The sequence below is a fragment of the Alosa pseudoharengus genome, unplaced genomic scaffold (assembly GCF_046254945.1).
Source record: "Alosa pseudoharengus isolate Yale_2024_CS ecotype anadromous, Long Island Sound unplaced genomic scaffold, YU_APseudo_1.1 YU_APseudo_1.1_scf_22, whole genome shotgun sequence".
Taxonomy (NCBI): domain Eukaryota; kingdom Metazoa; phylum Chordata; class Actinopteri; order Clupeiformes; family Clupeidae; genus Alosa; species Alosa pseudoharengus.
In genome coordinates, this window is record NW_027468680.1 from 12381165 (window position 1) to 12395918 (window position 14754).

Below are 14754 nucleotides of genomic sequence, written 5' to 3' on the forward strand. Positions count from 1 at the left end.
TGACTTTCATGGAGGCAATTTAATGTTTTGTGTATATTATTTCCCTTGAGTCTCTTAACAAAATCACACAAAGGACCATGAGCTTCACTACAGAGATTTCTGGGATGACATTAAACAACCAATGGAAGAAAGCTTTGTGAGTAAGCACAGCAGTTATGGAGAGACATATTTCATGAAATGAGTCACACAGCAATGTATAAAATAACTATAAAGGACAAAGGGTTGAAAAATACATACAGCTTATCATAAAAATGTCTTTCTTTCTACATGGCCATGGATCACGTGACTACCAAAGATGGCATTTAGGAGGAGGAAAGAAATATAGAAATCTCTTGTGTGAATACTTTGTAGTTCTCTCTGTTAGCAAGAGGGGAAAAAAACAGTCCATTCAGAAGAATGTATGGTCAATCAAACACAACTAACAATCACCACAGCAACACCAGAATACCTGGATTCATCCTTCTACTGAGCAAACTGCATGCTGTGCAATTCAGGGTTGAGAATGTCCTCCCATTCCCAAAGCCTACAAATGTGATGCCTGGATATTAAATATGTTTAATTTATGCCAGTACAGAATGATTGGGAAGCGCTTACGCGACTGGTTCCCTAGGCAAAAACTGAGCCAAGTCTTAGACAAATATTGACATTCTTAAATGGAATTTTCCATTACAGCTCAATGAGCTTCAAACTTGTTTCCTAGCTAGAAAACAGATCCCATTCCACCTGTAATGAAAGGTCCTACATACTATTACCATTGTGCGTTCAGAAAAGCATCTAAAAATCAGATGTGTCCTTTCGCGCTTTCCTCCATTTCCAATGTCCTTGATTTCTGTTCTATATGATCAGCTGTGTAAGGCTCTGGTGAGAGTTCATTTAGTATTACAGTGGTTGATTGTTAATTTGGAGGCTTCCGGCGATTTCCAGGATTGCTTATTTGAACATGGCGTTGAAGGCTCGGCCGATGATGAGACGACGGACTTCGCTGGTGCCTGCTCCGATCTCGTAGAGCTTTGCGTCTCTCAGGAAGCGACCCAAGGGGTAGTCGTTGATGTACCCATTCCCACCTGAGAACACAGGAGTGCATCAGCAGCAGCAGCAACAATATAGAAAATCAATACAGTGTGTTGACACAGCCAAGACAGTGTCTGCCGTCAAAGTAAAAAAATAACTGTTTGGGATAAAAGCAGGATTAACAGCAAATACAACAGCATTTGAACAGTTTCCCCACATATTAATGTGAGATGAACGTGTGCAAGGAAATTCATTTTGGTTTTGTAAACGAGAGCTTTATGATTTTAACGACTGAGATATTCTTGATTTGTAGACAAATCATGATTGTCGTTGTCATTATTATCCTGAATATTAATGATAACAATAAAAACTGCACTGGAATGGCAAATAATTCAGTTTGCACATTATTGCCAGACATTCAAATATTAATCAGGATATCCCAGTCTTACATTTGCATTGTCTAATGAGGCATTCAAATGACTATAAAGTCATAGGATTGTACTAGACCAATGCTTGAGGGTTTAGATAGGTAATAAGGGTAGATTTTTCCGTCCTAGTAAATATTTAATGGAATTGTCGTATGGGTAGCATATAGAAGTAATACAGCAATCATTTTATTACATACATCATTTTTATTGCTCATTAATGTTAGTTTATGAACTACTAATAAAGCTAGATCTATTCCTATAATTTGTCTTATACTGCTGTGACCAGTGCAGCTTGTTGAGTACTTCCTTTTAATGTGCTCACATCTGCATCACACTCTGCTCAAACTAATTTAAGTGAGATTCACATTTACTAGATTCATTTAGATACGGGTGAAGTCTAATGTGACGTGTACATATGGTTCCTTAACTAAACATTGGTTCGCCAAACTAATGTGACAAAAATCAAACTTTCCAAAAAATCTGAAGATGGGTAGAAGAAGGTAGGAGAATCAAAGAAATGCTGACTCTTAACACTTCTGGGTTTGGCAAACACACTCAGTGGATTAGAGATGTCATGGTATGAAAATGAAACATTATGATTACAGTGACCAAAATGATCACGGTATTATCACGGTACTGTTCAAATGTGCTTAAAATGTTCACAGCATAGCCTACTGATACACAAACTGAAATCATTTCACCAAGCTCATGTTGAAAATCGAAAACAACATTAGCAGTACGCTGTTTTTGGAAGTGGTTACTGGAGTATTTTTGGGTCACCACATGGTCACATGGACGCAAACAGGAAGAACTAAACTGAACTAAAGCCAAGAAAGCCAAAAGAAATGTAAATGTTCTCTCTGACTAGATATCTGTATGGCTAATAGTTTATAGGCTAGCAAGAACATTTTCACATTGCAAACTTGCTTCTGGTAGTCAGATACAGTATGTTCATTCTTTGATGGCAACCAGGTACCACGTTACAAAGTTTACACACCCATGCTTAAGTTGACTAAAAAGAGGAATAAAAAAAATCATCTTTTGGAAATCAATCTTAATGCCTTAATTTAAAAATGAAGGAAAAAAATCCCACCTTTAAGGACACCGATTTTCTTTGTGGATGAATAATGTATCGTAAATAAATAAATGTTCTTCCTTAAAATACAGGGGGCATAAGTATACACACCCCTATGTTAAATTCCCATAGAGGCAGATTGGCATGGGGTACTTTTCATAAGATCATCTCTCAATGCAAATCAAACCAGCTATTAAGCTAACTGAAATAAAACCAAGCATTTTTTAAATTATGATCAATTTCCAAAAGACGAACTGTAGGTGAGATGCTAACTTTTTTGGACACCGCTTTTCTTGGGTTCTTACGGTTCTAGCACCCCTAGATCTTCAATAATAGCGGCATGTGTTTAAATTGAGGATGACAACAAATAATGGTGACTTGGCATTGCCATTGTGTCTAGTGCACTGAAAATAATTTCTATGACAGTATTGAAGGGGCCTGCATTTAAAGGTAAACTATGCAGTATTGGCAATTTCCTTACTGTTTTCTCGGATTTTGCTTCTTTTTCGCTGGCTCTGTCATGATGAATGTCTGAGAAACTCCATCGCTACCTTTTTCTAGCCGGTGCCTGGCGTGTATGTGTATTTGAATGCAGGAAAGCAATTCGTTATACTTCTTGACACTGAGGCATATTAAGCTAAAAAACCTGCATAGTGTGCCTTTAACAGAGATGAAAAGAGGGAGAGAGACTGATTACATGAGAGGCAGTGAATATTTAGCGAACACTCACCTAAGCACTGAATCCCGTCCAAGGCAACTTGTGTGGCATTCTCTGCACAGTATAGGATGACCCCTGCACAGTCCTACAATACCAACAACAACAATAACATTAATGTCAACGTCAACAACAACAACAACAACAACAACAACAACAACAAAGCTTATCAGCAGTGTCTCCGACATCTCAAAGACGCGGTTAGTAAACTGGGCTCACCCTGAGAATACATCTAAAAGGTTTGACAGGAAATTAAAGATAAAACAAAAGGTGAAATTAGCAACAAAAGAAAAGAGGTTTGGATGGGTTACCTTAGCGCTGAAGTGGCCTCTATCACAAGCACGGGCCACATTGTAGACGTACTGCCGACAGGAGCTAAGCCGTGTGTACATGTCCGCCATCTTGCCTTGCATCAGCTGACACACAGAACCAAGCAGGATACCATTACTGTTAAACCTACACACAGTTTACTACATAGATTTTCTTTCATAGAAAACTGATGAGTTGAATCCGTATAATAATAAGCCTTCTTTGCTGTCCCACATTTGAATTCCTAAATCTGAAAGTATGATTTCAACAGAAAAGCTGACTGGCAGATTTCCTTTAAAAAAAGATTATGGTCAAACAACATTTATAGGATTCTCACCTGAAATTCGCCGATTTTCTGTCCGAAGGCTGTCCGCACGTGGAGGTATGGAATAGCATGGTCTAGCACCGCCTGCATGATGCTGGAGACATTCAAACAGCAGACAGTTAAAAAAACAGAACTTTAAAAACTCATCATGGCAAAATGCATCTTGTTTAAACCATATTTCTTTCTATATTTTTTTGAGAACATTTTAATTTTGGTAAAAAGCTACACACCAGTATAATCTCTAGTGAAGATGATGCGCGTACATCACGGTTGCAGACTTAAGTAAGACATTTAAAAAAAATCTCCCCACAATCTGTGTTCCTTCTACAACTTACCCAATAGGTCCAGCTGCCAGTACCAGCCTTTCTAAATCCAAGCCACTCATCAAGACGTACACACCTTTGTTCAGAGGGCCCAGGAGATTTGCCTCTACAACACACAAACAAGTGTTCATCAACCACATTTTATTCAATAAAGATAAGTGATTCTAGACCAAAAGGCTATTTCAGTAGTACAGTGTAGCCTGAGATCTACACAACTCTGAGAGTGCATTTGAAGTTGCTAGCTGCTTGGGCAGACCTGTCTGGTCATTCTATTAAAACTGATTTCCAAAATCACAGACATCCCAAGAGCACCACGGAAGAGCTTTTGTATATAACCACAGACTGCACTGAAGTCAGTATTTTTTCTGTTATCAGTGGTAGAATACATGGCAACGCTGAAAATAACTATAATATTTTGGGCATTACATCATTGTTGAAATTAGTATTATTATGACATAGAGTAAACGGCATGTTAACTTCTTTTACTTTTACTTTCTTTCCCTTGCATATTTAGCATAGCATATGTGCATTCAGTATACCATATATGACATTGCCTTGAATTCACCAATGGCCGAAGTGTGTGTGTCTCTCTCTCTCTCTCACACACTCACACACTTACCAGGAACTTTGCAGTCCTCGAAAATAAGCTCACACGTGTTGGAACCTCGCATGCCCAGCTTGTCCAGCTTCTGTGCCGTGCTGAACCCTGGCATCCCCTACAGGGGTGAGGGCACAAGTCACATACTGAGAGCTTTTTCTCATGGCATGCTATATAACATCTGAGTTGCCCAGAGGCAAACACACATAACCCCCTACATCAGGGGTGGGCAACTAATTTCCCCAAGGGGCCACATGACAAACTGGGACTGTTGAGGAGGGCCGGACCCAAAATACCGAACTCAAGTCTGAACTCAATTCTGTTCAATTCTATTCTGTTCTTATATGGTTTTGTTTACTAGTCGTAAGAACAGATGAAAATGTGAGGGAGAAAAAGGAAAAACAGCAATATTTAATCTATGTCCAGTATTTAATCCTCATTCTCCAAAATGATTTTTTGACATTGACATTTTTTTCAGTTTTCAAAGACTGATACTTTGAAAACTACAATATCTATATAATTAGGCTAGGTCATTAAAATGTGAAGGAGTCAGTACAACCGATAGGCCTGTGCCACCATTTCATCAACACTCAGCAATACTGTATTTCATCATTAAATCATTACCATCATTAAATTAACTCTATGCAGAATTAGACTACGAAAATGTGGAGCAGACAATAGTAGGCTGTCATTAGTTTATCAACATGCACAAAGAAAACTATTTTTAAAATGTAGGCTATTTTTTTGCTTTAACTTTATGCACATAACTGTGATTGGTCAACTCGCTCTGTATGTTGAGCCGGCTGCTTCAAGCAACCTGTGGGTAGTAGCATCATACTAGTTCGCTAACATAAGCTTTGCAAATAAACTCAGACATATTTTGGTTACAATTACGGGGTTATCCGATTGTAAACTGTCTATCTGCCAGTAACGTTTTGAAATGAACACTTCGTATCGGCAACGAGCAGCAGTAGGAGTTCCAGTCGTTCTAACAACCTTTGCGGTGGTGAGCGACGCAGACATAAGAGACACAAAACTTTGAAAGGTTTACGCCGACGTAAAGGCAACTGCATTGTGTCGACGCAGAAGGATAAATTCTGTTCACCAGCACATCAGTGAGGGTGTTTACGTCGTATGCATCCACGCACAAATGTATGGGCGTACAAATAGCAGTCGCTTTCAAAATAAAAACAACGATATTGATTTGCATGCATTATCTCTATGCTAGGCTCTTGACTATTGTTCTTTCACGGACCTTACGCGGGCCGGTCAGGGAAAGCCCACGGGCCGGATGTGGCCCGCGGGCCGTATGTTGCCCATGTATGCCCTACATACTCCATACAACACAGCTTCAGACTCCATTTGACACTGAGGCTTCGTCCACAAGGAGACATTTTTTGGGTTAAACGCACCGGTTATTCTTCGTCTTGGCCGATCGTCCAAACGAATCCTGTAAACGCACTGGCCGAACCCGCACTTTTTTGAAACCTGGTCCCAGGGTGGAAAACCGTAGCCCTTGTGAGTTCGTTTGGACGGTGAAACCGCATACCTGCGTTACTTGACACTTATAGTACTGCCTAACAATACTAGTTTTCTTACATGACATTACCTACAATTACACTCAGTAGGAAAAATATCACAACTCGTGCTGCGCAGCGCCAATAGCTTATGACTTGGTGGACTGAACACTGTTTTCCCTGTGTTATCTTGATGCATTCTAGCTACTGTCAGTGACGCGAGAGAACTAGTCAGAAGTTATTAGGGAAGTGCGGTGTAAGTTTAAATTAATTTGTGCGTAGTGCCGGAGTCATTGATTTATTTTACCTGTCTTACAACATAAATAAATGCATTCATAGTCTAGTGAAGTCAGATATGAGCATACAAAGACGCTTAGAACTCATGTTAAGCCTAATGAGCACTAAATGTGAATGCGCGATTTGATGCAGGCAAAAGTATCCACTGTTACTAACGAAGGTATTATAGCAATATTATAAATGTGGAGACGGAATAGCCTAGAACTTGGGTATGCCTAGCGTTTAGTAGCCTATTGCACTTGCGGTGATAGACAAAACTAATGTGAATCGCAGACTATCCTACAACCAAAGTAAAGGAGATTATTTGTACCTGGGTTAGCCAAAAAAAGGACGGGACTGTACCCTTCACAAACCGTAAAAATGAAGTTTATTAGTTTTACAGTTGACTACAGTTGACAGTTCACTATCAGTCCACACAAGCAATTCTGGTTTCCTTGCACTAGCCATTTTCGTCGTAGCCATAGTCGTAGCCTATTCTGTCTGTTTGTATAGCCTACAGCGCGCAAGCTTTGGTCAATTTCTGTAACAAACAATGCCACCTATAGGCCTGGGATATGAAGTAACGTGTTAAGTCGTGTTGAGATGGATCCGTTTGGACGCAAATATTCTTGATACGGTTCCAGGGAAGACGGAGGAAAAAAAGATTGGTTTGGTACGTGTGGACTAGCCCTGAAGCTGCACTGAAGAGCATGCGAGATTGAGAGTTGCAGACAGGCTTTGTTGTCAAGCAATGCTACTGCATACCTTCTCTATGATGAAAGCTGTGATGCCGCGGGCTGCTGCCGAGGGTTCCGTCTTGGCATACACGATGAGAACATCTGCATCCGGCCCGTTAGTGATCCAGAACTTATTGCCATTTAGAATGTAGTAGTCACCTAGAAGGTACCAAGACATACAAGGAGGGATCAATGATTTGAAATCATGACTGCAAGAGATGTATGTGGCCAAGAACACGGTGAGATGACTTCAAAGCCTTGTTTGTGCGCTTAAGGGTTTCGACACAATCAAAGACCAAGACCACAAACCAGTCAGTAGTGTGGTTTGGCTGTCTGTTGTACAGGGGGGGCCTCCTCGAGCTCTCTGAGAAGACGAGTCAATGCATACATACAGTATGTGAGTAGAGAGCAGAGATGTACCTTTTTTCTCGGCCTTCAGTTTCATTGAGACCACATCCGAGCCTGCGTTGGGTTCGCTCATGGCCAAGGCCCCGATGTGTTCTCCGGTCATCAGCTGGAGAAACAGAATGACACAAGTACAGAACAACTGATGGCACAACCAAGCCACTCGATGAAGAACCGAAGTCTGAATGTGCTACACATGACCGGCTATGCACTTATGTGACATTTGACCTGACCCATGCAAAGGGTCTCATAATAGGCTTAGTGACTAAAAAACGCTGCAATATTTAGAATGAATTAAAATGGCTGATTTCAGTATTTGTAATGTGCTCCAACCAATGCAGAAGTGCTAACTTGACCAAGCTGAAATATACATCTACTTTTTGCATAACTGCAGCACTGTATAAACAACCTAACAGCCTCACAATGTCTTTGAAAACATTGTGCCAGAATGTAGCCTGCAGTTCATGAAGAATGACAGCTGTCTGCTTCTGAAATGGAATTATGGGGATTTCACATAAGAACATCATGATCTGATCTGCTCTGCTTACTAAACCGTCACTATAGCAACTGGCTCCGAAACAGCTCTGGGCCTGACACGGTCCAGATCAGCTCCAAAGTCCACCTACCAGCGGACTCACTTCGGCTTGAGGACTCAAAATCACACATCCGGTCCTTCGCCAGCTATCATTATTTAATCAAGTCCACTTCAGCCTCATCCCTTTTCCTTTCAGACATCCGATACTGGAAGCTGAATGGCTGGGAAACGCTGCTCTTTTAAATCACATCCACTTTTCTTGCATCGTACAGCACAAACTGCACACTGCTGTGCAACACAATGAAGTGCCCCAAATACATAATCAAGATGCTTAAAAATGTACGTGAATATAAAACACACTCTTCTATTCAGAATGACTTTTTGCCTAATTTAGTCTAACTATTCTTATGATGACAACACAGCCTACTGCACCTTTAATAAGGAATCTATGGGTTCCCAAACAAATATTCAGGTCTTTGAACATCTTTGGTGTGTGGGTGTGTGTGTGTGTGTGTATCCCTCACCTTGGGCATGTATTTTTCCGCTTGCGCCGGGTTGGCATGGCGCACCAGCTGATTAACACAGAGGTTTGAATGGGCACCATAGCTGAGAGCAATGGCTGCAGAAACCCGTGACATCTCCTCCATCACAATCACATGATCCAGGTAGCCCAATCCTGAGCCACCAACCTCCACTGCAACCACAACAGCATGTTGTAATTACACCTCCCATAACCATTAACCAAATACATTATATTATTTGTCATTCAGATGATGCTCTGAACCAGAGCAACATACAGTATTAAGAGCTCCTCTTGAGTAACTCAAGACTAACTGTACGTACACACCGCCGCCGACTTGAGCTTCCAAAGAAGCTCTGGTCGCCCTGTCAAGGACGCTTGTCAAAAAAGTATAGGGAAGCTTTGGCCGCTCTGACGTGACAGCATTTTACGTTCGATCATGTTCTGTCTTAATACTTTACTGTATTCGATTGGTTGCTGGTAGTTGGTCGCTGAACCGCGTCATAGCTCATTACCATAAAGCTGACTGACTTTCAACTTTCTGCTTGACGCTCAAGTCGCCCAAACGCGTCGCCAGCGGATTTGCCGCTTCTGGCAGCTGAGAGAAGCTGTAATGACTTCTTGAATCTTTGGAAGCTCAAGTCGGCGGCGGTGTGTACGTACAGTAAGTGTCTTGTTCACTGGCACAATGGTGGCAGCCCCTGAGATAAAACAACCTTAAGGTCTTTCTTTTGGACGACTAGATCCCTAACCACTAGACCACCACCACCCAAAGTATATCGTTTTGCGGCTATTTCCAAGACGCATCACCCACTCATGACTCATTTTAGCTCTCAACAGTCTATTCACCCAGGCCACCATGATGGGCCTCATCTCTGGCTGCAGGTCGGATCGAATATGGGTTCCCGTGGGCACTAGAACCCGTACATGGTATGGGCGCTGTAGCCTGTTGCGCCACAGTGCCCCCCTGCTAAACACTTGCTACCTTTAAAAAATGTTTAACACTTCCCCTGGTCAGGGTTTAGACATGACTTCAGTAAGGCGGGGATCACATTGGAAATAATGACATGGCAGCGTTAAAGCGAAACGCAACGCTCAGGCCATAATAATCCAAAAAAAGTTCTATCGCGTTCCTAAGTTACATAGTCTATGCTCTTGTTACGCTTTGAAAGTTGAATCAAGTTCAAGGCTGAAATTGTTTGACGCTAGCTTATTTGAGGAGGAAGGTGGAAGAATAAAGTATTTAGGAAGTTTTGAAATACAGTAGTGGTGTGATGCCAACAACTATCAGCATTTACATAGCAAACAAAGAATACTTCTACATCCTACATCTTCATGCAAGGAAAGAAGAAATCAGTTTTTACCAGGAGCAGTTATCCCAAGGAGTCCCATGTCACCCATTTCCTTCCAATATTGCTATTTAAAAAGTAATATGCAAAATATTATTTCAATTATTGGTCTTTCATCTTGATTCATAATTAATCTAGGATAAGAATGACTATGTCTACAGTCACTAAATATGCATTTCACTAGTCTTCCACAATAACTGGTTAGTAGGCAGCATTTGAATGCAATTTTTCGCTTGGACAGAGTAAGTTGTCTGAAACAGGGAAGCATCTTCATCTCTTTAAAGACATACATTTTAACCTGATAATATGTGCATATAAATATGAAAATAAAACTGGTTTCCAAACAGAGGTGGTGCATACCCTAATTCCTTTGAACTCATTGGTTTTGTCAATTTCGTCTGCATAGGGGGCCAGTTTCTCTGCGCAGAATCTCTGGACTGACTGCCGCAACTAAATAACACACACACACAAAACATTGATCAGGAGTCAATACACGTTTCAACTGGAAAGACCTACTTTATCTCAATATTGTATGCAGCTCATCACGATGAAATATGCTAAATGGTCAACATCGTCATGAGAAATCCCACCCAATCAAAAAGGTTTCCATGCCCCCCACCCCTTTCTTGAAACTATGATCCTCGGATGACCCCTATAGTGCTAAGTGATGTCTTGTCCAAACCCATAGCCATCGTAAAACTTTCCTTGAACAGCTGATCACAGTGCATGCCTGTTTTATCCCTTCCTGCGGAGTGTCAGGCACATTTTCGATTCATTATTCATGACATTTTACACAAGGTCAAATTGTTTACACTTGACAGCAACTTCATAGATCTCTTGCCGTTCGGAGAAGTTAAATTCGATAATCGTCTACTGGCTACACCGCCATCCAAAAAGCAACTAATGACATCAGCAATGATAGGCTATAACTTGTATCATGTCTTCGTTGCTTTGTGCACGGTTATGTCACACTCGACTGGTGAGCTAACAAGTTAGCAATCAGCAAGCTAACTAATGTGAGCTTTCTCTCCTCCAGTAGTGGAAGAAATTGAGCATTAGTTAACATTAACAAGGTTTAACACCTGCTATGAATAGACTCGATCCGTTGTTTATCGGGCAATGTTGACGCCAACGCAAATTTACCTGTATTTGGTCATCTGTGAGACCATTCACTATATCGTCCACTGGAATGGCACCCGCGCATCCACGTCGCGGTACCCTTGACAATTTAAAACTGAAACACAGAGCCCTCCTGACAGCGAACATTTTGAAATGATAAAGTTGCACGCTTGCTAACGCTTGCTAAAATAACAGAAGTTACAAACAAATGTCGTAACAGGTTAGAAAATTACACAACCCCTTAGTATCAATCACATAATGTGAGACGCTGCAACTTCTTCTATCGTTTGCAAGACCCACGCACCCCAGCGGACAACAACTTTACTGCCATCTAGCGCACTGGGTCGAAACACAACGTTCTCAGTGGAGTCTTGCAAACCAAAATGTCATATAGTCACTTCACTGTACATTTCACAGTGTCGTTACGGTCACAAAATAATTAATTTGACGTGCAATAAAAATTGTGTCTACTTAGAATGAATCAGAGTTTATAGAAACGTGTAAAGCCTACCCTAGACGACGCAAAATAGATCTGAGAATGCAATGCAAACCTTGCGATTACACGTTGACGGTTGTAGCCCTGACATTCAGAGCAAATTCAGAGTTTAACAGAAATACAGAATACACTGATGGAGAGTGTTCTTCGAGTAGCCTAGGGCAGAATTTATGGGAAATATTCTTTTTTTAAAATAGCCTAGCCAACTATTTTTTTATCAGCAACAGGGGGAACGTTGGGTAGCCTAATGCAGGAGAACAGTAGGGTACTGAATGAGGAAATGAAAACTACAACAGCACGTACCAAACACATGGTAATGTAGTCAGGAAGAGAAGGGGGGAAAATTCAAATGCGGAAGATAACCTTGAGATCTAAACCAAACCGCGTTGACGCTGTCGCGCCTATGGGTGAGAGGGATTCCCCATAACCAGGTTATCTAAACAGCTTCAGCAGTGAGTCGAACCAACTCGGAAGGGACTGAAAAATAGATTAAAAAGTCGCAATCTTGCAAAATAAATATTGCAAGTTATATAGTAGACCTACACCATGAACTCTAAATGGAGCGAATTACCGTGACGCGTTCTGAATAGCCAAAATATTCTGGCAACACTCGAGGTATTTCTACTGCTACTTTGGTTTACAAGCGTCCTTGCCAATGCCGAAGGAAAGGCGGAGGTCCTTGAGGGAGGTAGGGCTTTCCAGGTCTGGGATTTGCGACGGGTCAACCAGGGAGCGCAAGGCAAACTTGAAAGCGACAGAGATTTGTGATGAACTGTTACATATGGCGGAACAAACTGGCTCAACAAGTGGGCAAGCAGAGTTTTGCGGAGGTGACGGGCTGACAGCGCGGGGGACCTGTCGAGTTCCCCAGGTGACCATAACCCCAGAAGGCGATGCATGTCCGCGGGAGATGAAACTAGAGGAATGGGGTGAGGTAAATGGGACGCTACGACGCAAACTATCAAACTCGTCTATCTCATCGACGGGTTCTTCGACAGTGTTTGAAGAATCGGAGGATGACATTTTAAGTGATAATGAGACAAAGAGCAAAGGAATCGTCACCCTAGAGCAACTGGTGGACTCGGGAGAAGTAAGTCTCTTTTGACATTTTGAACGCATATTGAAAATAGGCCCCATTATGTGGCATAACAGTGTAACATTATTGCATAATTAAAGTTGCAACTTGTTTTTGATGTAGCCTAATTGGTTCTAGTCATGTTGATGAATGTTAACAAAATAGCTATATCTTTGCAGGCCTGTTTTGATTAGGATTGCATGCAATGCTGTTTGCATGGACAGATTCAGATATATATTCAGATTTTGGTCACTATAATGCAGAAAAAAGAAACGAATAGATTTCTTATTGATTTTTAATTAATTGTATTACAGTGCAATTATAGGCTATGCTGGTAAAGCAATATCACACTTTTAAGTCAGTTTTGTCCACATGAAACAGATGACAGCTTTCCTCGGCCTGAATGTGGCCACGGTAATACAAGATTTGCATATGATATTATCTGCGACAAATGCTCTAATAGGCGATAAATGGCTTACACCAACAACGGCAAAGAATTGTGATTTGTTTTTCTTTCAAGTGACTGAACTGAACATACATTTTAACTGGTCTTCTTTAACCTTTAGTTTAGAATATTCCAGTGAAGGCCATTTCTATTTCGCCACAAATGCTTTAAATGTGCCCTTGCATATTCAGGCATGCATGCTGTTGGTCTTTCTGGTACTTTGAAAACATTATAGACAGTATCTCAAGTCATCAGAAAATCCCAGCCTTGGAGCTCACTTCAGAGAGATGCTGTTCCAAACATGGCAATTTTTATATGACAAGACATTTTGTCTCCCGTCAAACAAACTAATCTCAGAAAACTACGGCACTGATCTAGAGTTGTTAAATTTCACCACTCACAACAACTCCATTACTAGGCCTGGACTAGAAGTCCATTTCTGTAGAAACTGGACTTGGACAGTTATTATACAACATTGTTTAGAGTGATAGCACTTATAAACTGATCATCTTAAATGAAGTTGTAGTTGTAATAAATAACATCTATATGAATGATGAAGCATAGGATCAACATTAAATAAGCTGTCACATATGAGGACATTGGTGAGAATGCAGGCTATGTTATGTGTGACCAGAGCCCAGTTTTATATCGTATGTTGTGGCTAGCAGCACAGACCACACACATATAGCCTAGTTAGCAAGGGGAGGAGGGTATTTTCCACTAGCCTGGTCAGCCTTCCATTTCTCTCAGTCGGTCATGGAACCAAAACTGAGAACGAGACCTGACAATGCAATGCTAACTCTAGTGGAAAAGCCACATTTATTTGTGCATTCTTTCTTTTCCAGTGGTTGCAACAAGCCGTAGTTGTAGTGATCTGGTGGTTATGCATTCATGTAATAATTTGTTCAGTAGTGGAAATATGTTTCTTCCGCAATTTTTGGACACATGCTTGTCTGCCTTATAGCTTTTAAACTATAAATATAGGGGCCTATTACTTTACACTTTATAGTTGACAAATATACCTGGAGATATCACCTGAATTCAAAGACAACATTCGTACACCAAATATTTTCACAAGATTGCTGTATCAGTCTTTGACACCAGCCAAAAGTATACCTAAAAGTGATAAACACAGCTCCATACTAAGCAGCTGCATTCTGTCCATATTGTGCAATGATGCTTGCTTGAACAAGAGGTTATTAATTGTCTGAAGCATTTAGCCTTCGTTTCTATCAGTTATGTGATCTGTTTAACGTCTGCTTGTGATTTTGGCCTCTGCTTAGCTGTGGAGAATGCCTGCGGTCCGCTACATCTTCGGCTACGACCATAGATGGTCTGTAGCTGTCACCGTGTTTTAAACAATTAGAGCCTCGTCTGTCTAGAATGCTGTTCTGTATCTAATTGTGTCCATCTGACTGTTTTATAAAAGGCTTGAACACCTTTGGCTATTGATTGGACCTCGTAGTTGACTCCCATGTTGGTCTTTTTCCATTGTG

General features: G+C 41.0%; 2 protein-coding genes across 3 annotated transcripts in view; one reads left to right on the forward strand and one right to left on the reverse strand.

Moving 5' to 3' along the window:
* The window catches only part of ivd (isovaleryl-CoA dehydrogenase), a 15465-nt gene continuing 711 nt past the window's right edge, over nucleotides 1-14754 (reverse strand). The window contains exons 1-12 of one of the 2 annotated variants that reach the window (XM_076300580.1): nucleotides 11267-11543; nucleotides 10484-10573; nucleotides 10139-10190; nucleotides 8779-8948; nucleotides 7735-7828; nucleotides 7343-7473; nucleotides 4806-4902; nucleotides 4199-4292; nucleotides 3876-3957; nucleotides 3541-3645; nucleotides 3245-3317; nucleotides 1-1064 (exon numbers count right to left, since the gene is read on the reverse strand). In XM_076300580.1, the coding sequence (XP_076156695.1) occupies nucleotides 931-1064; nucleotides 3245-3317; nucleotides 3541-3645; nucleotides 3876-3957; nucleotides 4199-4292; nucleotides 4806-4902; nucleotides 7343-7473; nucleotides 7735-7828; nucleotides 8779-8948; nucleotides 10139-10190; nucleotides 10484-10573; nucleotides 11267-11389 (1245 nt within the window). In that variant the 5' untranslated portion in view covers nucleotides 11390-11543 and the 3' untranslated portion in view covers nucleotides 1-930. Of the gene's footprint in view, nucleotides 1065-3244; nucleotides 3318-3540; nucleotides 3646-3875; nucleotides 3958-4198; nucleotides 4293-4805; nucleotides 4903-7342; nucleotides 7474-7734; nucleotides 7829-8778; nucleotides 8949-10138; nucleotides 10191-10483; nucleotides 10574-11266; nucleotides 11544-14754 lie in introns of those variants that run through there. The other variant, XM_076300581.1, reaches the window with a different exon arrangement.
* Nucleotides 12032-14754, forward strand: part of itpka (inositol-trisphosphate 3-kinase A) — a 15984-nt gene continuing 13261 nt past the window's right edge. Inside the window, exon 1 of the mRNA XM_076300579.1 lies at nucleotides 12032-12828. Within this exon, the coding sequence (XP_076156694.1) occupies nucleotides 12394-12828 (435 nt within the window). The 5' untranslated portion in view covers nucleotides 12032-12393. The remainder of the gene's footprint in view (nucleotides 12829-14754) is intronic.